The 26,403-nt window shown below is 35.4% G+C and overlaps 2 protein-coding genes across 2 annotated transcripts in view; one reads left to right on the plus strand and one right to left on the minus strand.

Annotated features, from left to right (window-relative positions):
- The window catches only part of LOC139973677 (uncharacterized), a 489,233-nt gene that overhangs the window by 208,177 nt on the left and 254,653 nt on the right, over positions 1-26,403 (plus strand). The gene's annotated exons all lie outside the window — the stretch shown is intronic.
- On the minus strand, positions 9,316-11,873 carry LOC139973832 (ficolin-2-like; the record flags this gene model as incomplete). The annotated part of the gene is made up of 2 exons (XM_071980706.1): positions 9,316-10,248; positions 11,660-11,873. Coding segments are annotated over 2 exons (363 nt in total), but the record flags the coding sequence as incomplete, so codon positions are not given.

Here is a 26,403-nt window from a genome sequence, read left to right on the forward strand (position 1 = left end):
TGAGGTTACTATTACGTCATTCTGGAAAAAGATCAAGGGAGGCATTAGGAGAATTAAATACAGATCAGCAAAAATTTGCGAAAAATGCCGTTTTCTAACATTTGTGAGGGTCATTTATGAATGGGGATAAAAACGAGGGTACCCGGTCTATCGCCTCGGTCCGCTCAGCCTCCTCGATGACGTCATCATCGGTCTCAAATCAAAAAAAAAAAGACCGGTTCCCCTCGTATTTATCCCCTAAATAGAACACACCGCCGAAGATTAAGAAATAGGTCATGTTGCCATATAGTTGGAAATAGAGGGCGGAATCACAATATCTGTATCAGAGCCGTATATAGAGAGAGTTTGGCCAACTGGCGATTTGTGACGTCACACGCAAACCATGGGCATCAAAATAGGTCCAGTTGTCGTTACCAGTTGCGCGAAGCACGAAAAACACCACACACAAACTCAATAGCACAGCAGCTGAACCCATTACGAATAAACGAAGCGACTCAGATTTTGGCAGGCATACGGGGGAACGGAATGCTTAACAGGTAAGTAATTAGAGTAATCGTAAGGTAATGACATTTATGTTTATCTTCACACCGCAAATTAATATAAAACTAGCTGAAAACCTGTCATTCCACTTGTTGATTTTACGCCTCATCCATACGATGCTACGCTAGATCACAGACGCACAACTACAACATTAGGCCTACAGTGTTACTACTATTAGATCCTACAATTTCAGTTGGCCTACGCATATATACCTTTTTCTAATAGGGTTGTGAATGAATGAAATGGTTTGCCTGCGAAAGTTGTACTTGAAGGTCGTGTGAATAGGTTAAAGAATGCTTTGGACAAGAACTTGTAATCAGCTATGATTTTTTTGTGTCTTCAGTTCTTTTCCTTCTCCCACAGGGTCCTTGATGGGGACTTGATTGTCTCTCCTGGTCCTATTTTCTACTACTTTAGTGTAGGAGTAAGCAGTAGTTGGGAGCCCATGGACTAATTTAAGACTGGTATTGTAGTGCAGGATTTTCATGGTCGTCCCAGACGACTAGAAATTACGTCCGACTACCAAATCTTTCAAACTGTTGTGTGCTTGGTAGTCCTTCGGACAACCAAAAAAAAGAAGGCTTTGAAGAATTATTGAGCCTAATTATATTTTATTAGAATCGAAAGGCAATTCAATTAAATAGTTTTTGAATAACCCCCAGACCTTACATAAATTATATAAAAACATGGGCGATATATTAAATTTACAACATAATTAGCAAATATCTGAAAACTAATAAAGTTGCCTAACATATGTTTGTGATAATATACCCAGAAAACAAATAAGACTTGTGGCTTAATGTCAGTGCAATGCATTTTGAACAGTGTTGTAACAACAGTCGATCAGACACTGACAGTCTATAGAGTGAAATTGCATTGCTGGACGTACGCACTTGAGCTGTACAGTAGTAAACAATCTAAATCCTACCTACTTGAAACGATAAATTATTTATCATTCTAGTTGGTAGGATTTATATTGTTTATCATAAACAATACTGTTTGTATGCGGCGCACATGTAGTGTCGTTACAGGCAATTTGGATATATCACGTTAACACATGCATGCTGTGAACATATGTTAAACCTAAAAATTTCATGATAATTATTTATTGTAGGCCTTTAGTAATTTCTAGAGAGCAATATCACAGACAAGTCAGTCAATGTCACATGCAAAACCTTGAAACCCATCTACAGTACTTGTATAAACCCATAATGCAGTTGAACCGTATAAACCCTTCTAGAAAGTGGTCTGATCATTAAATACTGTCCAGTAACATTAATCAATACACTTAAGATATCGCACAGTTCTGTGATTGGCCGTGAGTGTATATAGTATAACCTGACACAGGGTGGGAAACACCGGCAATGAAATGAAACGTGTATGAGACGGTTTGCAATTAATGAGGTTGCTGACGTCACACACAAATAGACATTGTTCTTCGTTTATAGGAACTGCCATTAGTACTCTCAACAAGAACTTCACAAGGTAGGGGGGGGGGGTGGCTGCTCCATTTAATTGTGCTGTTGGAGCTAGTTAGTGTATATTTTGTTTAGACTGCATTTAACTGTTGTATATTATCATTGTTTTTTGGGGGGGATTTTGAATCATTCTTTGTATCAATGTTCTTTATATTTTGTATCATTCATTGTATTGCTCACTGCAGATACATAATTTCCTTCTGGAATTCAATAAGGTTGACTTGCTTACTTACATATTTTCTTACTTAAAGTCTCTTTGAAAATTGTCTTTCTTCTAACTGTAAAGTTTCAATACTTGTATGTGCATAGGCTAGATAAGGTTGCATACAATACTTACAGTACAGTAATTAATGTTTAGGCTGTGCTATATTGCATAGATCTACAATAGGAATGAATGATGCTCAGTAAAACTTTTCAATCAAGTGATAGAAATGTCAGTTAGCTTCTAAAGAAGATCCTGCTATGATCAAAACGTCAGGGCAACTTACTTTTACACAAGTGAAACACTTACTTAACTAGAATGTTGAGCATAAAGCATTTGTGACCAGCTGAAGACATCTGCTCGCCAGTGATGACCTGTTGTGCATATTAGTTGAGCCTCCCACTATACCAAACATATTATACAAAAAATATAGTTTAACAAGTTAACCTTCTGTAATATACCAACATTAAGAAGTTAAAGACCATATACAGTGTTGATATCTGCAGTGGACAGAAAAACAAAAGAGAGGGGACAGAGTTCTATCCTTGTGATGGGACATTGTACTGTTTGATTGTATACATCACAATTGACCTTACTCTAAATTATGTCTTAGCTAGCTGATGGCAAAAAATTGTATGATCTGTGGAATAAAATGTATTATAATATTATCTGTGTGGAAAATTTCACATGTTATATGTTGCATTGAGACAGTATTCTTACTGTATATGCTAGCTATTAACGTACAATGTTACTTTACTCTCTTTATTAGTTTCCTCATTGCCATACTCTTGCTTCCCAGTTCTCCACCTGACCTTTGATTTTGGATTTCTTTTTTCACTTCAGCCCTCAGTTTCTTGCAAACTATATGGAGGCGCACATTGAGAAACCGTGATAGGAGCTTTCCCTGGATGTTGTGACAATCTGGGAATTGAAATTCAGCAGTTGTCAAATCCACAGCAGAGGTAATCTGTTTCTTGGTGTTAACCATGGAAAGAAGGTCGTCACTACTGAACTTTCTGAACATCTTTTCAGCTGCCAAAATGTACTGGAATGCTTGCTCTGTTGGGTCAACTAAACAACCCTCTTTGTACTCTTTTAGAATGGTCAGCTTAGCTGGAACCGGCAATGATGGTGTAGTGGATTTGACAGTACCTAGACAGCCTGGACAATATTTGTCATTTCTTTGTAGCCGTGTGATGCAGTACCCAACAAGGTAGTAGAGGCTATTCATCTCATCAGCAGACAATTGAAGTGTGGATCCTTCTTGATTCAAGATCACATCAGGGATGTCAGAATCATTCTCAATAGATGGAGTGGTGTCAGCATTGAACTCTGCAAGGAATTCATTATCATCCTCTTGATAGTTCCCAGCTTGGGGAGACTTGAGAAACTGAGCTACAGTGATTATGCGTAATGCATATCTGAATTCAAGTGGTGAGGGAACTGGATTCTTCATCCGCACACTACTAAATAAATTTTCCAGGCAGTCTTGTGTGAAGCGCGAGGAAAGAAGAAATTTATGATCTTGTTCAAGGATCTCTTCTTGAATGTCAAGGATTGATTGTGTTGACAGAATCACTCCTGTCTGGACTGGCTTCCATGCTCCCTTGTTACCAATTTTGATGACTTTGAATATCTTGATCATATTTGTCAAGCATTCAATAGCTGCTTTGTGTTGAACTGGGTTAACTTTACTCAAGGCCATGACCGGATGACGACTCGACATCAGGTTGAACCATCTGTTACAGAGCTCCAAAAACCAGGCAGTTGTCAAAACATCCTTTGGGTGACCCTCACACTCAACCAGGTACCGCAAAGCAGAAGCAACAGAATTGCTGAAAAAATTAAGTGCCTGTGAAACCTTCATCTTCTCAAAGTGGGAAGGTGTTAGTGTGGCCTCTGTCAATTTGGGAGCTAGCTTCAAGTCTTTGTTTTCTTGAAAGCTAAGAAGATCTTTCAGGGGTTTCACACTAACCTCTGTACTTGACAATCCATTGGTATTTGCCAGCTCAGAAGGAAGCCAGATTTTCTGTGCATTAACCAATGCTGACTTAAGATTTTTGAGGATGTGTGGTACATCTGCAAGGAAGTACAGGAAACGGTTTGAGTTGCATGGATGTGGAATCTTGTTGACAGTCTGGCAGTCTTTTCCACAGATTATTCCAAAGCTTCTCCACATTGCCCTATTCATACTTCCCATGTCACTGGTGACTGCAAGAACGTGAAGTCCTATATTGAGCTTTTTCAACGGATGAGCATCTATTTCTCTTTTCTCATCACCTTTGGTAGTGCTATTGCCACATTGGGAAGTCTTCTGAATTTTATGCACTGAAATGTAAACAGAAATGTAACTCTTTATAGAAGAATATTTTAGGCCACTGTACTGTAAGTGGGTATTGTTAACAGACCTGTATAAAATTACAGAAAAAATGATGTGCAATGATTGATTGTTTTTATTACATTTCTACAATAGCAAAGATATTAACGACACTCAGATGACGTGAAGAGTATTTTCCACACATGAACCTGACATTGAAGGGAAAAACAAGCAAAATTGTAGGAATCTAACCAAGCACCCATCAAGGGGAGTTTTTTTGTACAATTATTGGAAATTGTGACCTACTGATGTGACAGATAGGGCAGTAGATAACCTTGTAAATGAGCATTGTCATTTAATTCATTGTATCTAATGTTTGCAAATTTAAAGTTGCATTCTGCCATTTGTAAGATTTCTGTCTCATTAATGGAGAATAAATACTTCTTAAATATACTGCATCAGTTTTGTCACTTGATCACTGCTAGTGTGTGAGCTAAACAGCTTAATTATGAGCGTAATACAAACATGCAAATCCCCAGTTTTTAAACTGTTGCTTATATGTACATTACTTTCAAGAAAATCAGCTCAATATTATTATCCAATCATGATTTGATGCTATCCTTGAGTCCATTATTCAGATGATGAGGCAAGATTCCCTTCCACTCTCCATGATGTAAGTAAAACCTTATATCTTAACCAACTGCCACTGAGAGTCCATTTGAAAGTCTCAGACCCACAAGTGTATTGATTAAAACAAAACTTTAATGCTGTGATTGCAGAAACTGGATTTCAGTCTAAGAGTCACTCACCGGGTTCATCTTTATCACAGTCTGCTAACTGTGGCTTATTATGTGATAGGCAAGCATATGGGTGGTCAATGAGCACCATTTGCTTTCGCGATTCCAAGTGAACCTCTTCAAGTACCGTGCTTTTTTCATTTGGAGCTCTTCGCCTTTTGGGGTTAGGCCTGTGCTGGAAAATTGTTGGCACAGCTCCTTTTATCAATTTCTTCTTCCCAGTAGCTGGATCCTTTTTTAATTGTTCTTCTTCAAAGTGAGCCTATAAACCACAAGCAAATGATGCACATTTTTGGCATAAGTTCATGGGCGGACATTTCCTACAATGTTAGACAACTTACAAGCTGGTACCCTGTATTATCATCTCAGCATAGAGATACACTGAGCCAAATGTCAAAAATTAAACTTAAACCCAGGCTATGCATCGAAGACGAAAACATTAGGTCTAACTAACGTAAGCCTAATAAGGCTATGCTAACAATTAACATTTCAAACCAAGACGATACACCAATATTAACAAAGCCCATTGGCACTTTTCTATACTGGGTCTAGGTAATTAGGCCTGAATGTTTACACAACCTACAATGAAGTAGCTAATGAGTGTAGGCCCTAGGCCTTACTAGTTTAGGCCTAGACTATTTTGTTTGTAGGCCTAATCGGGCCCATACTGTGCAATAATATTTAATGTTCAATCACAGTAGTAGTAATAATAGCGAGATTGGACCAGGCTTAACTTAGACTTAGGGCCTGGCGTTTATGCCTAGGCTACCCTTTTGCATTATACATTTTAGGCTAGGCATATCCTAGGCCTAAGTTACCAGGGATTAAGACTGTCATGTATATAATTAGGACACCTGGCATATTGAAAGCGACTTTAGTGGTTCGTAAAAACGATAGAAAGCCATGAATGTATTTAAAATTTATCAAACCGATTTGAACGTGAAAGTATCGTGTTTCTTACGTAACTCTTAACTAAGTTTTAGTATAGGGCCAATAGGCATAACTAATGTACCTCACAGAGTTTGGTTTTGTTGCCACTAGATCTCCAGCTTGTTCTTCCTACTATCGCTTCCCAAATTCTTCTTCTTTGAAGGTCAGTCGGAAAGCCAAACAAATGCACCCCATGTTCTGTCCTATTGCTACATCCCCAGGCGGCACAACAAGGCATTTTTGTGAGAAATTTGTACTTTTTACGTGTTCACGACGATCGTTTATACACTGTAAGTATGGGTGTCGTCTGCTATGAAGTTTTCAAGTGGACCTATTTTACCGCCCTGTGTGGGCGTTGTCCCTCTCGACCAATCCAAACTGGTTACATGGTTGGCCAAACTCTCTCTATATACGGCTCTGATCTGTATAACCACTAAGAAGAGACCATTAAAGATTACTAAAGCGAGGAAGAGATGTACAATCGAATACATGCATGTCCGTGTAAGCTTATCTTTGGGTGTCATTTATTTCGATTGTGCTAAAGCATTGCGAAATAAACAGGCAGAAATATATATATATATATATATATATATATATATATATATATATATATATATATATATATATATATATATATATATATATATATATATATATATATACATATATATATATATATATATATATATATATATATATATATATATATATATATATATATATATATATATATATATAAGGTCACTAATATATAACTAAAGTTGTGCAGTGGAATACTATATGAACAATACTTCCTTATTTATTGTACTACGGCACATCCTGTTTGGGGAATGGAGTATTCTCACATATGATTGTATAACAATGTCAGCTGTTTCATTGGACGAGGAATATGTATGAACTATAATATTTACATCCATACTGTTTATCTTATATACGTGATATTGAAACTTACGACCTGTATTGACAAATTAAAAGGTACATCGTATCATATTTTGCTTTGGCCTCAACCTCTTTTATATTGAACGGCTTAGCTATAGACGGTTCAAGCGCTTCATGTTACCCTTGCCCGCAGTTCTCAGGTGGTAGTGAGGGTTGGTTCCTAACAGTTTTAGCTAACGGATAACAAATGACAGTCATGTTTTTGCATGAAAAACTAAATGAGTGTTAGCATGCCTACAATAAGTTGCTGACAGTGTCGTAGTCAGAGTTAGAGGGAAAGTGCCGCCCCCCCCCCCACACCACCCTTTGTCACTGTATTTTCGGGGAAGAAACTGGGATGGCATAGAAAATTGGCAAAATAATAAACAGCTTTGATGTATGATACTGGATAGGCTACTTGATTTAACAGCACGGTGTGATCTGCTTCTCGGAAGGTTTCATCCTTTAGCTATAGTCCTCCTTGGCATAGAAATATATGTACCTCAACAAGTTAACGTTGAGTTAGTAATTGATACTTCTAGTCAAAGTTGCGTGAGTCGTACGGCACTGGAATTTCGTCTTTAATAAAAGATCACTGAGAAAGGAGATAATTTTGAATACCTACTCACGAGTATTACTATGAATTTGTAAATGTGTGATATCGTTAATATATACAAGTACCTGCCCTGTCTCCAAAGTTTCTTGCAATAGTTAGCATTTTATAAAGCACCTTAAATGTAGTCCTAATAATGTTAATGATACTATTATTTTGCTTCTACGATCTCTTATCGACAGAAAAATTCTCAAAGGCGAGTGACACTACTCCCCGTAGGCCCCACCCATTAAGCCCCTCCCTGTACGGACGTCAGAACAATTTTGTGTCCCCTAAATATGAATTGTCTTTCGTAGTAGAAGGGACAGGCTGTATTTGTTATGCAAAGTCATATCGATACAAGCGTCAATTCAACATCCATCGTAGTTATGCAATTCACGCACGTTCCGTAATCCGGTCTGAAATAGTAAAATGTTATTTTTTCGAAATTTTCTTTGTCGATGCCTCTCATGCACACAAAAAAAAATTTAAAACAATTTAAATTATACTCTTTTCAACTATAAAGGTACAATCCATAGCCATGCTGGCTAGATCGTCTAGCCTACTTTTGTACATTTATAGACAAATTACGTAAACCAATTGAACTTTTGGGATACCATGGTAATAAGAAGCGGAATGCTTGATAATGTCGAATTTTTGTCATATAAATGTCGTACTTTCATGTGTAGCATGACATCCAGTAGAAATTTTAACGTCAAACAAATGAATGAAGCGAACTTGTAAGTATTCCTCGTTATTTCTGGGGTGACTATAGTTGGAAAAAATAAAACAGGATATCCCATGTGAGCGGCCTTTTTCAGGAGCGGAAGAGAAACTATAACAGTGCTGTTTGGCTGTTTGATGTACACTATTCTCTGAAATATAAATTTTCTAGTCCTAACCTTTGAATACTGTATCAGATTTTGACACGTTATTAAAATTACAATAATTTTTTGGTTAGTGTAACAGACCTGTCAGAAGTAAAGAAGAAATGCGAGATTTGATAAGATCATTGCCTATTTTACAAATTTAACAAAGGTTGTTATTTAAAATTAAAAGTTTCTCGTCATTTTTTTTTTATTACGTCAATATTTAACTATTTATATAAAGTTTTGGCTAAAGTAGAGGGCAGCAGAGCTGACGAAAGGAAGCAGAAGAGGAAGCAGGGAAAGCTCAAGAGGCTTTAAAACAGTCTTTTTTCTTACCTCATAATGAAAAGTTATCTCATATTTGGAATATTGTTGCAGAATGTTACAATAAATATCTTGTTATCACTCTATGGGCATTCACTTCACACGGTTACAAACAGAAAAAAGGTCATAACGTTCGTTACAGAATAAATGTTAGGGTTCAACAACGTTTTTCCATCTTTGTTTTTTAATTGATTGGTTTGACGTGACTGTATTGTGCAGTCCACACGTTGCATTAGTTAAGTATTTCAAGCATTGTAGTAGATTATTTGTGGTGTCTTAATTCGGTTTCTTTCCACTGTTTGATAAAGGTACTCGATGACGTACGGTTATAGGATTTTATAATTGGCCGGTATTAGATGACTTATTTAGGGATGTTGTAATATATATATATATTAATATAAATGATACCATATGTTTTGTGAGTAGTTCGACGGCAACCCTGATAATGAATTCATATAAATATATAAGTATATGAAATGTGTCTGTGTGTGTCCTAGAAACCAAGAATCGTTAAGTATCCACTTTCATGAAGTTATTCATTTCCAACCAATTAATAATACTTGCTTGGAGGGATGGGTTAGGAGCGAGAGGATTGACTACGAATGAGGCAACACATTAAGGAAAAGCAGACTGGTTTAATGTAATGTTTTATTTTTATTTTTTGATGAGACTCATGCAATATTCAATTTTCAAATTATCGAACAACAGTAAGCTGGTTAATATTTATAATTTGACATCAATTTCAATTAATATCTTCTCATTCCCTTAGAAAATTGATTATTTGTCGAATCGTCCCGTTTGTAATTTTTGTTGCATGTTCTTCTTCTTTCTTGTCTGTGGCACGTCTAGCTGTCCGACGCTTGAAAATCTGTATGGATATTTTCTTACCTTTCTCATTAAAAACTGCTCTTTTGGGCAATTTGTTATTTATAATGTGTTATGTCTACACCGGTCGTATTTTCATATCTGTGTATTGCAGGCTGCATCCGTAACCGTTCAAACTATAACTATACCAGAACATGTGCGTTCCTCGAGTAGAACCGTCGTAGTCGCCGTTGAGATTTGAATTTGTACAAAAACGACAGCAGTTGCCATAAGGGAAATGATCGCAAGAATCATCACCAGTACGGCATTAACTATAACAATAATAAGTATAATAATAGTACCACCAGGCTCCGCGATGTCCCTCCGCACAGTCGTAACTACTCGATCCGTCGTTGTCCTGGTCTTTTGTACTGAATTGTTTATTGTTGCTATGAGACAAAGCATTATTACCTGTACCTGCAACAAACGAGAAAGAGTAAAAAAACCGGTCAATTTATAAACATTGAACTAATCTAACATCGGATACAAGTTAGAAGGCAGTTCTGTTTTGTCCTACCAATATGAAAACGTCAGTTCCGCATATTTTGTTTTGTTTCTTGTGTTCAATATTTAGGATACATAAGGTGGTATTTTGTCTTTGCAAGGACGTGTTTATTTATTTTTATTTTTCAGTTTAAAATATAGTGCCACAACAGGATTCACATACAGATGGGGAACTACTTTAACCAAATACTAGATTTGGGCTACTAATGTCGCTAATATCGCTCATTATTTTATATTTATTTATCGTAATTTATTTATTTGATTGTTATTTCTAAGTTCACAAATGAGTTGGGTCCCACTCTGTCAAAACTCTAGTTATAAATTCCTTGTGTGTGTCGGTGTTAAATTTTATGTGTTGAATAATATTACGTTTAATTTCATTTGCATAACCAAACTCTCCTTATTCAACCCATTGCTTATTTGTTTTCTTGTACCACACATAGGCTAACTTAGGCTCTCTTCGAACCTGGACAAGGAGGGTGGGAGAGGGGGAGGGGCTGTGTGATTTAGCTTCATATATCATTCAAGTTAGGAAAACAAGGGTATCATTGTAAGACCTAGTCCTGAGTAATCTAACATGTTATTATTACATACAAAGTAATACTTGCATTTTGCAGAAAAGCCATCTCCCCATAAAAACAAAAATCAAATAGACGGCATCATCTGTCTGTCAATATTATGGTTGTGATATAATATCAGCCCGGCTCCAAGTTCCCTGTTCTACTGTATACATGGTATACAGGGTGTTATTGCCATCGATTGTTCAATTCCTTACCCTATATCTATAGCACTTTGTAATATTTGTATCTTTTAACTTGAGCTGATACGTTGGACTATAAACGTAGATTGAAATTTACACTATACACAAATCATGAAATAAATACGTTTAAATGAAGAATAGAACCGACATTGTATAAGGTGAATTTACTATTGATTTAGTAGCTAATATTTTAGGTTTCGACAAGGTAACCAAAATTCGATGTATTACATTTATGAAAATCTTGAATGATATTAATTATCGGCATTTTATTATTTAGTTCTTATCGACATGTACAATCTAGTCTCGTACGTATATCTTCTTCGAACAGACTGAATGATTGATTGATTCTAATTTCTCGAAACTATATAGACGAATATTTAAAAATAAAACATTTCTGATTCCTCTGTTTCAATGTTCTATGAATGATAAACCCTAGATTATTTTATATATAACATGATTATATTAACATAGCGCCTCAACGTTTGCACATATGAAAATCATCGAACATACATACCACTTGAAGTCTCACTATACAGTAACGAGAAGAGACATGTGACTACTCACCTGTATTTCCACTGTGTGATCCAACTGATAGTCGATACTTGTCTGCCTCGTTATTAATGCGAAAAGTCGAATAGACGGCATAAAACGATGATGAGCCAGAGTCCCGTAGATCAATACGTAGCTGGTACCTTTTCTGGTTGGTCAGAGAGTGAATAAATTTGTTACCTAGCCAGTGGTCGTGATTTTTATTACCGAAACCGTTCTTGTAGTCCGATCAACCACGATAAAAGTCAACAGAGGCACTCGATCGTCGCTGGAAAACCTATGAAATGAAGAAAAAAAGGTTAATCCAACTATAGAATCTACTAATCCTTAAGAGCATGACATTCAAAGCCGAAAAATAGTTAATAAAGATATGAATATTGTGAAAGTGAGATAATTCGCAAGAGTACTTTGTTACTTGATTTGCTGTCCTAAAATGGTCAAGTTCATCTCAACGGGATCTGCAGTGCATCATTTTGAGTAAAGTGAGGAAGTTAAGAATTTAAGTCCTTCATTGTTTGCATTACTCGCTGTCCATCCTCCTCCGTTACTTTCCATCTCACAGTAAACCTGAATACCGCTTGACCAACCATCAGGGTAAATGGTGTAAACACCATCACTGCGTGTACCGGAAACATAAAGCTCGTAGCAATCTTTTGGGAGGCTTGTGCACGTCACTCCGTCTCCTTCGTAGCCATCATTACAGTAACATTTACGGACACCACTCCTCGTATCACAGGTTGCGTGACTACTACACCGGTAACTCTCATCTACAAGCCGGTTGTTCCTACAAGTCGATTTCCGTGTACATCGTGAATTGATGTAAAAGTGGCCCTCCTAATTTAAGATATTCAGCGAAAATAAAAACGACTAAAAAATAAATTATGAATTTGCGATTGTCACAGTTAAATGTAAAGAATTTCAACGGTAAGTGGCGATTGATAAATCCCCTCGAATGATATAGGTATGAGAATGAACCTTTATGAAAGTTTTATGAAGTATTTGAAGCCAACTCCGAAGTAGGAGGCGAAAGGATCCGCCATAAAAAAAGTAGCTGCAAATATTGCATTCAACGGCTTACCGCGACTATACATTAGGCCTACAAATAGTTCTAACCGTAAGACTGAAAAACAAGAATGGAATTTTGTGTCAGGCTTATAAGTGGATGCACACTCGAAGGGAGTGGTCTCGTGATTCCCGACTAAACGTAATGCTTCCCTCGACTGACAGTTTTGACTGGACTGGAGACAAAAAAATGGGTCAATGGCCCCTCCCCAACCTCGATGCGCACGCCACTGGATTATCTGTAAATGTAATGATTTTATCGACAAGTATAAATACTAAAGGTTTCCTTCTAATTATATGGACAATGATTAATAAAAAAGCATTATAACATTTCCTGAATGAACCGTACTGACCCCTAATACACTTCCTATGTTAGCAACGAAGCAGTTGTGGATGCACGTCTCTCCGTCCCCTTGGTAGTTTGGATTGCAGTAACATTTACGGACACCGTTCCTCTCAGCACAGGTTGCGTGATCACTACACTGGTAACTCGCTTGTATAATCTGGTTGTTTCGGCAAGTTGATTTTCGTGTACATCTGGAATTGACGTAAAAATCGTCTTCCTATTCCACGAAAAAATAAATAAATTTATTATGAATTTGCGGTTGTCACAGTAAAATGTACAGGATTTCAACGGTGGGTGGCCATTGCAAACTTCCCCTGAATGATCTAGGTGAGGGTATGGATTTTTATGAAATGTGGTCTTTGAAGCCAACTCCGATGTAGGAGTCCACGGGGTTCGCCATGAAAAGGTAGCCGTCAAATGTAGCATTAAAACGGCCTACTGCGACTAAACATTAGGCCTACAATTGGTTCTCACCGCAAAACTATCGTTTGTAGTATCCGTGCATTTTTGGGTAAAAATTATAAGGGAATGACATCTGAAGGAGTAGTCTTGTGCTTCCTGACTAAATGTAAGTAGAATATTTGCTTCTTATTATATGGAAAAAGTCATTAAGAGCAAAGCACTTAAAATGAAAGAAACGTACTGACCATTAATACACCTCCTTTGTCAGCAACGAAGCAGTTGCATTGATTGAGAGGGATGCATTGTTCTTGCTCTCTCAGATAATCACCGACACAAACACATTGCTCTGATTTTGTGCGAGAGGTAGCCGAGATGCAAGTATCAGGGTCGTCACAAGTCCTCTCACAGGTGTCATCGCTAAATATCTCATTAGCTGGACACCATTCAGGGATTGTTTCTAGAGAACAGGAAAGAAAAAATATGAAAATAATAGTAACCTGATACAGTCACGACAAATATGACATGTGGCATAGAATAGCTTGTCGTCATTACTTAAATACGTGGTTGTCAGAAGGTTAAAGGAAAGCAACATACACTCAGAAGCTGCTCGAATAAATGTAGAACATTTTAAATAGGTAGTGGCCGTTCCGTAGTCACATTAATGTTACTATTTATTCTGATAACGAGATAAAACACCATCATTTGTTGTGCAATTAGTCTGAAACCAGGTAGTCATGGCTTGTTTCTGTTTGGGATTTCTCTAGGTGTAAGTATACTGCTTTCTAACAACAATGGTAATTAATAACAACATCAAAATTCTTTCGTTGGTTGTTCTGATCAAACTGGGAGACGAACCTGGTTTAATTGTAAACGTTATGTTGTACTAACGTTAGGAACGGTTCCTTGTTCAGAGCCATGGTCGGTGTTGAGTACGAAGCAGTCTTGTAGTGAGTGCGTAATCACACTTTAGCTAATGGAGGCATTTTGGAATTCTAGTATGGATACTAATGCAAGATTAATTGTTTGAACTCGCACTAGAAGCTTGTACTTGCACTCATATCATATCATATTATATTTGCTACGATATGTATTGTAGTGCCGTTGTACTCGCTGATATACTATATGTATACTCGTACTATAAATATTGTAGCAGTTTCTTCAAAACATATTTGACATGCCAAATTTACTTCCAAAAGATCCTTTCGTTTTCAGAATAAACCTTTCATTCTCTGCACGTTTACGTTTGACATTTAATAAATGATCACGATTTTTATGATTTTTTTTTGGCTTTATATTTAATAATGTAAAAGACACTTACCATCTGATATTTCGAATGTTCCTAAACTAGATATATAATAATCCCCCCATTTATCTGAGATACGAAACTCGTCGTATGTTACATAGTAAGTTTCTCCAGCAACGTTCTCAAAGTCCATTCGCAGTTGGTATCGCTTTCGATTTGTTAAGACGGCAATTTTCTCATTTCCGATCCAAAAGTCACTCCCTAGAAAGCCAAAGCCATTTCTGAAGTCTTCCCAACTTCTACTAAAATTTACAGAATCCGATCTTCGTCGCTGTAATACCTTCAAAGAATATCAAAGAAGTTAAGCGTTAACTAGGATGTGATTGAATTATTATTATTTGTTCCCTACTGCAATGCGATTTGTTGCTAACAGCTATAACACACATATTTTAACTTATATTTCTAACTTCAGTTTGTAGTTTGGGCTAGATGTTTACAGTTCCCTTGGAAGAAGAACTACACTGTACATAAGTACAATCTGGTACTTAAATTCAACAATATTAAAAATGATTGATTCAAACTTTCGTTTCGATGAAAAAAGCGAGATTCTATTTGAAATAACGACTTTGTATTACATCGCTATATATTGCTGCAATCAGAATCTGAAGTAAATTTTTACAAAACTATCTAAAGTTGAAAAGGAGACATCAAGTAATCAGCCATACCGTCCATCCACCAGTATCAAGATCATTATCACAGTAAGCCTCAAACGGTTCCGGATGGCCATCTGGTTTAATAAGATACACTCCAGATGTATTGTGGGTAGAGGAACATGCATTCGATACTTCTTTGCAATCTCTCGGATACGCAGGTTGTTGAAAAACAAAGTATGAAGAACCTGGATGGAAAGTATAACAAAGTTATCATATTATTGTGACTGAAAAAAATCATTTTAGCTAACGAAAAAATCGCCTAAGATGTTTTATCTCAATTTCTTCTCTCCACCCAGGGGTTAAATGGGTACATATGGGGTAACTTGTCATTAGGCGCAATATATAGCTGCAGCTGTCTGGAGGGATGGTCTCTGGGACAGGTTATTATTAAACAGGGGTAATATAACGTCTGTAAAGCTCTTTGAAACCTATAGCTGTTTAAAAGCGCTAAATGAACCGAATGTTATTAACTTTATTATTTTTACTATAAGACTTTTCAGTTAATTGTAAAAGAACTGGTTTTGTTACTTAGCAAATTAAGGCAATCCATCAGTTTAAATATCAACTACTACTCAACTACTATATAGTCGAAGATGTCACGACTATATCTAATGAGGTAATTCTCAGATGTAACTGTTTTGAAGCATTATATGTAATTTGTTTTCAGCCTGCAATGGAAATTCAAAGACCAAGTAACTAGAATTTTATTTTAACCAAGCTTCCGTAGTTATCAATCATATCCAAGTAAAATCAAAAGACTCACGAGAACAGGCAAATCCCTTTTGTTTAATGTACCTAAGAAAATATCGATGTGGGACGTAGGATAAAAAAGGATCGAAAGTATATTACTCAGAGGGAATCAACCTCGAAATAGATATTCGGAAATAGTAACACGATTAAAAAACAAAACGTCAAGAGCGACCATTAAAAAGCTAACATTTCTAGCCATTCAAGTTGTCCAAATGAGGTGTTAACGTTATAATACATAAGTGATATAACTTACAGAGGTTAACCCTTATTATAAGATAAATCATTAATATAAATATTACACCTACCTGAAGATCTTCCCTCGGCACTGACGATTATCTGTGTAATAAAATATATTGACTGAATACATTACGAGACCTACAGAGTATTGCAGTCAACGGAAAGTAAGGCAGATTAAATCTAATGTTAATCAAACCAATTTGAGGGAAAGAAAGAACTTTTCGTAAACTGGTCCAAAATATGTTGGTTTAAGAGTAAAGTCGATTTTTACTTTGGTAAATTCTCTGGATGACCACTTTCAATGATGTTTTTCTTTTGTCTATATATGTCATATAGAATGCACAGGTCAATGATCACTTACAGGGTACAACTTTCTTCCAGGAAACATTATATTACTGTCATGTTTCCGGTTTTACAGCCACTGTGGCACATGATACGCCCGTGAAGGACAAAGGCAATAGCTGGCTGCTTCCTTAAATAGCTGTGTTGCTAAATGCGGACATATGTTCTTTGTTCAAGTTATATTTTGACATTAGAACATTTTTTGAAAGGTGTCATTTTACTTGTAAGGCAAGTTCACAGCCATAGATGTGTATATCTTACTAACTCAACAATTGTAGCAGCGCTGCAGAAGCTCAGCTAAGCTTCTATTTGTAATAATTCTTTCTAGTGTTGTGCCGATATCGCCAATATCTGATCTGGCCGATATCCGATTTTTAATCTTAATATCGGCCCCATACCGATACCGATATTTTTCAACAGCCAGTTTGAATGTCAAATCGCACTTTAAGTCATACTTTAATATATAAAGTATCAGATAATCGGCTATCCTAACATAGTATACTGCACAACTCACAAACAGTAACCACTTGACAATTCCTTTGTGCCTATTCTATAAAATTAGCCCTAACCTCTTTTTAACTGAATGATCATAGTCCCCAACAAGATGATATGCAAGAAACTGTGTACTAGCATGGCTCACATTTCATTACATTTGAAATCTTTACAGAAGCCCCTGTTTTGAACCCTCACATGACTACAAAAATATTCTTCCTGTACATTTTTGGTTCACTAACATTCAAACTTATATCTACAATGCAAAATGGTAGAAGTACGTTATGGCACAGCGAATGTATGACAACCTTGGTAACGCTACTTCAACAAATCTACATGGTACAGTAAGAAGAATTGACGTTTAGAATTATAAGATTATATCTTTTATAACATGATGATCATGGTGATGATAACATACAAGAGATAAAGAATATCAACAGAAAGGACAAAAGAAAAAGAGGAAGTTAAGGAAAAAACAAGGAATTTCCTTTTTCAGACCAAGTCATTCATGACCAAAATTCCACAGTGTGATGATGCTCTGCCATAGGGGGAAAGAATTGAGCAAATACGAATGTGAAGTATGAAGGATCGGAAGCGGTTAAAAAAATTATATTTTTCTTGCTTGTTAATTCCGAATTATAATGGCATAGACATGTTAGGACTTCGCGCATATGAAAGTTCAAATTTTATGAAATGACGATGTTATCTGTCAAGACAAAAACATATTGTATAGCATTTCCAGTAGTGAATTTACACAATTCTCTTAATAAACCAGAAAACAAGCTTTAGATCATTCCTGCAATTTTAGCAGTTCTCTGTTGTTTTTCGTCTCCATCAAATTTTTAAAATGCTTAAAACAATGTTTGCACATGGGTCATCTTATCAATAGTTTTAACACGTCTAACATATCAAGAGTTTTTGGCACGAGTTTGTATCCTTCTAGAAGATATGGCCCTTGGGTACAGAAAATGGTATCACACTTACCTAAAGTCATAAGAAATTAAAATCTACATAATATACTTTGCTGTTGTCAACAGAGTAAAATACACAGAATAGTTCTATCTCAACAAAGATATTGAAGCGGTCAAGGCAATTTATTTGGGATATAGCCAAAGTTTTTGTTGTCGTCGATAATGTTATTCAGGAAGCACAGACGGTGTGCGACGTTATTGTTGTATCTGTATGAAAATTTTGTTTATTTTAACCAAATGCTGAGTACCACATACCGTTTTTTTTTCTTGAATATAATGCTCGTTCGAACGAAAGCCATAAATTATGATGTCAAGGAATTTAATTTGATATCCTTCAACATATAAAGCGAATTTTACCATACATGCAGTAGAAATACTCTCCTTTGAAAAAAAAAAACTTTCCTTTGTATACTGAAATAAATTACAAGTTACTGTCACAATATAAGAAATGTTAAGTTGTATACTACACCAAACAGCCATATCACGAAGGGAGGGTGTGAGTCGGGTAGGAGGGAGTGATTGAGGGCTGCGAAGAATTGGTTTATTCAAATTGAGGCTATTAAGCGTTACAAGGAAGATAACATGTTTAACAACTTAATGGAACATCTTGTGTGAAAATCAAAGTAAACTACGGTATTTGTGATTAGAGAAATAACAGATAAAATAAAGGATTATGAATGTATTTTTTTCTCATAGTAGTTCATTTGTAGGTTATACGTTAACACCTAATTAATTATATGGCACAGATGTAGTTAATATATGCATAAAATATTTAATTCTTTACACGGTGAACTAGCCTTTCATATTCCAATATTTGACAGAAAACATCACTTTGGATGGTGATTAGAATGTTGGTGAACTAGATTGTGTCAAAAGGGATTTTTTTCAATAAATGAAATATCATTTAATTTTTGGTGAGAACTTTCTCACTCCAATTATGTTGTATTACTTGTTCTCTGCTTTATTTTACTGTTATAGATTATGTCTAAGTAAATAATGAAAAGAAAAGACAGAAAAAGAAAAAAAAAAGGAAAGAGTATTAATATTTAAAAGATAATCAACCAGAATAATAATTAGGTTAGTTTAAAAGTTTTAGAAAGGTTATTCCGCTAGTATTATGGCCTTTGATGCTTTTTGTATGATCGTGTGAATTTGTAGATTTGCTTGTCGCACTATATCCAGAATACGGCTTATATTTGAAGCTATCGTGAAATATAACTGATATAATGGAAGAAAATATTCTCCCTTGAAATTGTTTTAATATGATAAGGCATTTATACAGCTTTTAAAAAGTTGTTTTGTCTTACTTTTAATACACAAATACTAATGAAACATCTTACTACCTTTTTTTTTCAGTATGATTTTATAACGTCTTTTCCATTGGAAAGAGCCTTCCATTCCACTTAATCTTCTAGTTTATTCAATTAATGATCGTGTAGTAACAGTATCGTTTTAAAAGAATGCCTTTACAATACTATTAGTTGTAATTTTTATCACTAAATCGCTCATGCTTCATAGACGTAAACGTCGTTGCACATTTTATTGTAATAGCGCGACACGTACATTAGAAATACACAGTTAAACAAGTCGCACACATTCGACAAACAATACCATTCTTTAGAGGTGTTTTATTTTAACTAACAAGAATAAAAACAGACGTTAAAACAGTACAATGTTAAAAAAGTAACTTAAACGAAAAGTTATTTTATTGTTTTTTAAATTAATTTATTGAAAGCCATATGAGCATATGTAGGGATGTGAACATTTTCTGTTACTTTTTTCTTTAGCTAACGATATATACAAATATCTCAATTAATTTTCCCATTCACAATCAAAATAGTATTTCTTTCTTTAAATTTAACACTTATCTTATCTTTAAAATAAGGGAGTATTTGGATTAAATTTCCTGGGAATCTCTAACAATATATATATCTAGCCTAACTGACAAAAGAAAAACAGAAACACGGAAAGAAAAAATTGGAATCTAGCCACCAAAATCGCCGGAGACATTGTCATGATCGCGTATCATACCATTCTTTTTGTATGAGCAGTTTAAAACTACAACGTAGTGCCAGAAAAAATATAAAAAGTCTTTTATCTTTGATAATTCGTTCTAAAATAGATCCGTGTAACCTAAGTTTGCTATTTTCAGCAGTAGATTTAGTTTCTATACATTAGTTTTAAATTAGAAAAACGTGTACATCAGTTGTATTTATTGTTATTCAACTCTGTTTCCTTGAATATGTACATGCACAAAAATAGTGATCTTAATATGATTTTCAAAATACATTTCAGAGTACCTTTATTTTTTCTGCAGGCTGTTTTTCAATCTTTGACAGACGTATAACTATATATATATATTAAAGAGATCTGTATGAGTATGCGAAGAAAAGTTTGGATGATAGTTAACATCATTAATAAAACGTAAAACTGAGCATTTTTTTTCAAATTTGATTAAACCTGAACCACACCTTCAAGTTATAAATATCTAATTTAAAGGATGTACCTTGTCAATATAGTTTTGTTCGCTGTAGTTACCTAACTGTTGACTGTTTGTAATGGAAGTTAATTAAGCATCTTTGTGATTGGATTATCACATATAAATGTCTTGTTTTTAGATTAGTTAACGCAGATGTTGCTTTAATGTATTCATAAGTATAACTTGAACAAAGGCGAGGAACAAAGGGTCTGTTCGGAAATCAACTCAAAATAGCAAAGCTGAAAAGGAAGTTGCCTTCATGCAGATGAAAATCAAGTTACTCTAGTGTAGTTTATATCGAAAGGGAATCCCATGATTGAATTTTTAACAAGAAGAAAATTTTAACTCATGAATCTAAAAAAAAGAAAATCATAGTTTAGTTTTTAGTTATCGCTGTTATAAATGAAATTCTTTTTCAGTTATCGCACTTGTAGTCAAAATTATGGAGTAACCATTTATAAACTAGAATGATATACATGTGAATTTAAGCTCACTTATTCAAAATATGAATTGAGTGATTTAACGTGTTGGTAGGTATCTGTGAAATGAATGGTTGGCTTTTGGAGGGAAACCTTGTGAACTGACGTGTTGTAACGGATATATGGGGAGCGATTTACTCATAAGTTTGAAAAGAGATTACTTTTTCCTGGCCATATCACGAAACTTGATTAACTTTTAAAACTTGGTGTGTAATGAAAACACGTTTGAGATGTATGAATGAGCTTTCTTTCTAAGTATTTTACATGTGAGCAAAATTTAAAGAATATTTATTTAAGCATAGAACAACCGGTAAGAGGTAACCTTTTGTATTTATTCCAATATATGTGGTTAAATTAAAGACGTTTTGTTATTTTTTGAAACAACGCTGTCCTTTCGCGAAGTTAAAAATTCTGAGTATTTTAAATTGAAGGCCTTCTAACTGAAATTTATCAGGATTTTTTATCGATATTTCCCTATTTCTACGAAGATGCTAACACTTCGCTTTGTCACATAATTTAATATAACAGAATTAGTTCAACAACACATTGACGTAACTTATGTTATTTCAAAACAGAAGATATTCAATGGAGTAACATATATTAAATAATAGAAAGACTTACCATTTCTGTTCCAAACGAGTTCCAAATCGTCAAAACAGTCAAACAAACTTCGAAAAATTTCTCCATGATTCGAGTTTGTATAAATGACATGCGAAAATATATTCGATGAAGTGCAAGATGGCAAATGACACAGAGTATCTACTTAGGGGTGACCAACACCCTATTGAAATGACCGTAGTAGTATGGATGTCCATTAATGCCATCATTTTATTTGAAATATGATGTGGTGAACAGCTTGTACAAATTTACTGCACATCTGTAGTATTGTTTTGATTGTGTGTAAAGAAGACTATTCGACATGCGCAATCCAACTTAATATTATTTACAGATATTTATATCTTAAACTCAGTCAATAGTGCAGTGAGCTTCAGTTGCATAATGTTGAATTGTCCTTTTTCCCATAAATACAGCATACAACCTATTGCACATTTATTGACTATCGTGGCTCTAGTTCCAAGGACAGCAACGGTATTGCAATTAAATGAAGGTAAATGTATTTGGTTTTTAAAAGGAATATCAATTACGACGATCACTTTTAATCTATATTACATTAAGTGTGGTTCATGATAAAGGGATTTGTAGTTGTGTGCCAAACGACGTCAATGCAACTAAGCCGATGGAAATGAGTATTGGAATGTTGATTTACTTGTTATAGTTAAGCTGCTTATATCGATATTTTAAAGAAACATGTATGAGTGATTATCTATGTTACTGCGGTTTACGTTGAAGGGCAAACTTAAAGCAGTATCGAACGGACAGGAAGAGATCCTACTAACCAGCACAATTAACATGCGTGAACTAGTACAATATATCTTATATACCGTGAAATGCACTGTATGATCTATTCTACACTATCAATGTTTATTTAAAAATATCCAATTAACAAGTTTTCCAGCTATATGCTATATGAACAGTACTTCCTTGTCTAGGTTGCCTGCGTCACACCCTGTTTGCAGAATCGAGTATCCTCACATCTGATTGAATAAACATGTAAGCGCCTTTACTGGGCTTTGAATAGATTTGACTTTGAATTATATTTAAAAAAATATATTGTCAATTATATAAGATATTGAATCTAATGGGATTAATTTGCCTTTTGGAAAGGTACGATAATATCAAATTATTCAGTGATATAAAGCTTTTTTTAATAAAAATAATTTAGTTTAAGATGGTTTGCTAGAGCTTCTTTGGAGGCATAGAGCTACTTTATATGTGTAGCTATAGGTGCTTTATCTACCCGTGGTACCCAGGGGGGTTGGGAGAGGGTTCCTGAAGGTTGGTTCCCAACATGCAGTTTTAGCCAACGGATGACAACTGCCAGTCATATTTTTGCATGAATAATTAACTGAGAGCCAGCTTTCCTACTCCAAAATATTTCGCTAACAGTGACGTAGCTCTAGGTGAAAGGTAAGTTCCACTACCACACACATAACATTTTCATGGACGAAAACTGGGACGGCAAAAAGAAAATTAGTTAAAGAAAACTAAATATTTTCTAGCATATATGACATTGGATAGCTTACTTGATTTTATAGCACGGAGTGAATTGCTCCTCAGAAGGCTTCCTCACATTAGCTTTATGCTTACTAAGCATCGAGAGAGGTTTCTATTAACAAGTTTGATTCAGTAATTGGTACTTTTAGTCATAGTTCAGTGAATTGTATGTCGTATTGCTGTCTTTAAACAAAAACACATCTCCATTTGGATCCCTGAGAAAGGAGATAAATGCAAACACTTACCCCTAACATACTAGTATGTATTTTTAAATGTTTGATTTATTTAATATATACAAGGCTGTAGCCACAGGGACCACGAACCTGACCCCCCCCCCACCCTCCCCGAAAGTTGCTTGCAAATGGTTAGCATTTTGTAACACCCGAACGCACAGTCAAATGCTCTTAATGTAATGTAATTTTGGTACCAGAGGTACAGACTGTGAAATTACAAGTTAATATCAGCTGAGGCTCGAAGTCAAACTTATGTAGCAGTTATGCAATAACTCAAGCACATTCCGTAAGCCGTCTAAAATAGTTCAGTATTAATATCATTTTTATGGGTTTTGGTATTTAGGGAGTTTAGGTGTTAATATCATAAACAGCAGTCGTCATCACTGTGTAGACGTGGAATTATATTGTCCTTGTCTATATTTAAGGCTTCGGTTGTCGTTGTTCATTATTTTACTTTTATTTTAACTTGTGGCTAATAGAGGGCAGCAGAGTGGCCTACATAGTACATACTTTACTAAGAAATATATACTTTACTATTGATATTGCATCATTTCATAGCAGAAACAAACCTGTATATTCTAGCTAGGCCAGTTCATGTGCCATTACACCATAAAAACATACCTCCATACCGTTCCGCCATAGGTTTTGATCCTTTCCGCCATGGCAGAAAGCTCGAAACCTATGGTGGAAAGGTACATTTTAAAAAGGGATTTTAACACAGGAATGTATCGGTGAAACTGGTTTGATTCGCGTGGAAGGATAGGTACACCGTCTTCGATTGTGACGGTTCGCTGGATAGACTGAATTGTAGTTAAGACAACATTGGGGAATAGATAAGTTTGTGATGTACATGTTGATTGAATAGTTTTATTTGTAAGTTAATAAGAGTCGATACACTGTCTTCAAATATCTAATAGTTCGTTGAATAAATCAAATTAAGTTAGGTTGATTGTTTATTAAAAAGACCGATTCTAATTGTTTAATTAAAGGCATTGAAGACTTGCCCAAAACCGCGTACGGCCGTCTGAATATGTTAACTTTCTGTCGCTTGCAGAAAGGGAGTCTTCACCCCGAGTTTTGACCGATTTTGTGGGCCTAGATAGTGTGAAGCGAAGCAATATACAGTGCATATAGGCCTACAAAAGTGCTTTACCGCCATCGGGGTAACACAGTGGAATGACACTTTTTCTATGGCGGAAAGAGTACATTTTCTATGGCGGAATATACCGATGACAGAATGACACGGCCCCAGCTAGGCCTACACCCTCTCCTTGCCTGGCCGGGATCAGACCTGGAGATACTATAGTCACTGTGAGTTAATTGGGATTTCTTTCATAAGCGTAAGGAGCGCTTGCAGCCTAACATTAAAATGCTTTCTGCCACCTAACTTAAAAGTTAAGCTTTAATAGTATTTTAGGCAACGTTACCATTACTTAGTATGCTAGCCTAGGCCTAATTTCGGCACAGCTTACTTTAGTGTAGGTCTCACGTAGCGTAGGCTATGCCTAATATAAATTTTTGCGGATCGAATTAAAAACAAACGATCATTACTCTTGTAAGCAGCTCAACCGTTTGTACGAGTAAAAACGAACTGTAGCACACATTAAGTTACAAATTAAGCAGCTTACTATCATCTCATAGTGACAATAATTGATCCAAGCTTGTGGTGCACGTCAGCACTTTGCTTAGGCTGTGGCTATGTCGGTCGTAGCTAAGGAAGCAATAGTGAAGTATATAGTGCTAGTACACAAAGGGCATACGTTATTCCTAGCTTATAAACTGGATTTAAAATGGTCACCTATCTATCGTGATATCTTGCCGAGACATAGGTAACCATTTTAATCCAATTTGAAAGTTAAAAGAATAATAGATGCCTTTCGTGTACTAATATAATTATTAAATATTCCTTAAGAACGACCGTGTGGAACGCAATGCTAACATTTATACGATAATTCGAGATATCTTCAATTTAATTCGAGATATCTAAAATTTAATTCGAGATATCTGCAATTAATTTCAAATATCTCGAATTAAATTGAAGAAATCTCCAATTATTTTAGATATCTCCATTTCAATTTAAGATATCAGAAATTGCATTTTCAATATCTTGAATTTTATTTAAGATATCTCAAATTGATTTAAAGATATCAAGACTAATGAAAGACATCAAAAATGGAACATTATTTAAGATATCTGGAATTGAATTCCAGATATCAAAAAAGGAATTCGAGATATCAAAAATTGACTTTGAGATATCAATAATTCGCATTAGAGATACTCAAAATAGAATTCAAGATATCAAGAGTTGTGTTAGAGATATTGTTAATGAAGTCTGCAAGTAAGGAGAAGAAAGCTGCTTATGTCCTAGGGATGGCTTGAGGGGATTGCAAAGTTGGCATTACTTAGAAGTGTAAAGACTTGCTAGTAAGATTAAAGGATGAAGCTAGAGATTAGGAGAGGGGTTTAGGGCAGTTGGGCTGTGGCTTTTGTGAGGTGAGGAGCGAAGGTATTAACGAGAGATAAGGAAAGGGAGAACCGAGGTTGTGTGAGAGGATAGCGGTGATAAGGTTGGAAGGTAGCAGAGTTTGTTGATGAAGGCTGGATGTTTTGTGATTGTGAAAGGAAGCAGTGGCATTTTGTAGAGTCCGATAATAAAAGAAGAAAAGCATCGAATAACATTGTCCTGAATTTATTACCCCAAACTACGTAACATGGTGGCGACGGTTTAAAATAAGAAATGCCTCGGTGTTTGCCCACTACCATTGTGTTAAATCCGCTACCACCTAAAAGTCAATGAGATTCAAAGGATATAACTTTAGCTAATGTGTTAGTCATGCAGTCGATTTGTTAATTTAGCAGAAAATAGGTAACAACACATGATACTTGGGCGAAACA

The sequence above is a fragment of the Apostichopus japonicus genome, chromosome 9, assembly GCF_037975245.1.
Source record: "Apostichopus japonicus isolate 1M-3 chromosome 9, ASM3797524v1, whole genome shotgun sequence".
NCBI classification, from domain to species: Eukaryota; Metazoa; Echinodermata; class Holothuroidea; order Aspidochirotida; family Stichopodidae; genus Apostichopus; species Apostichopus japonicus.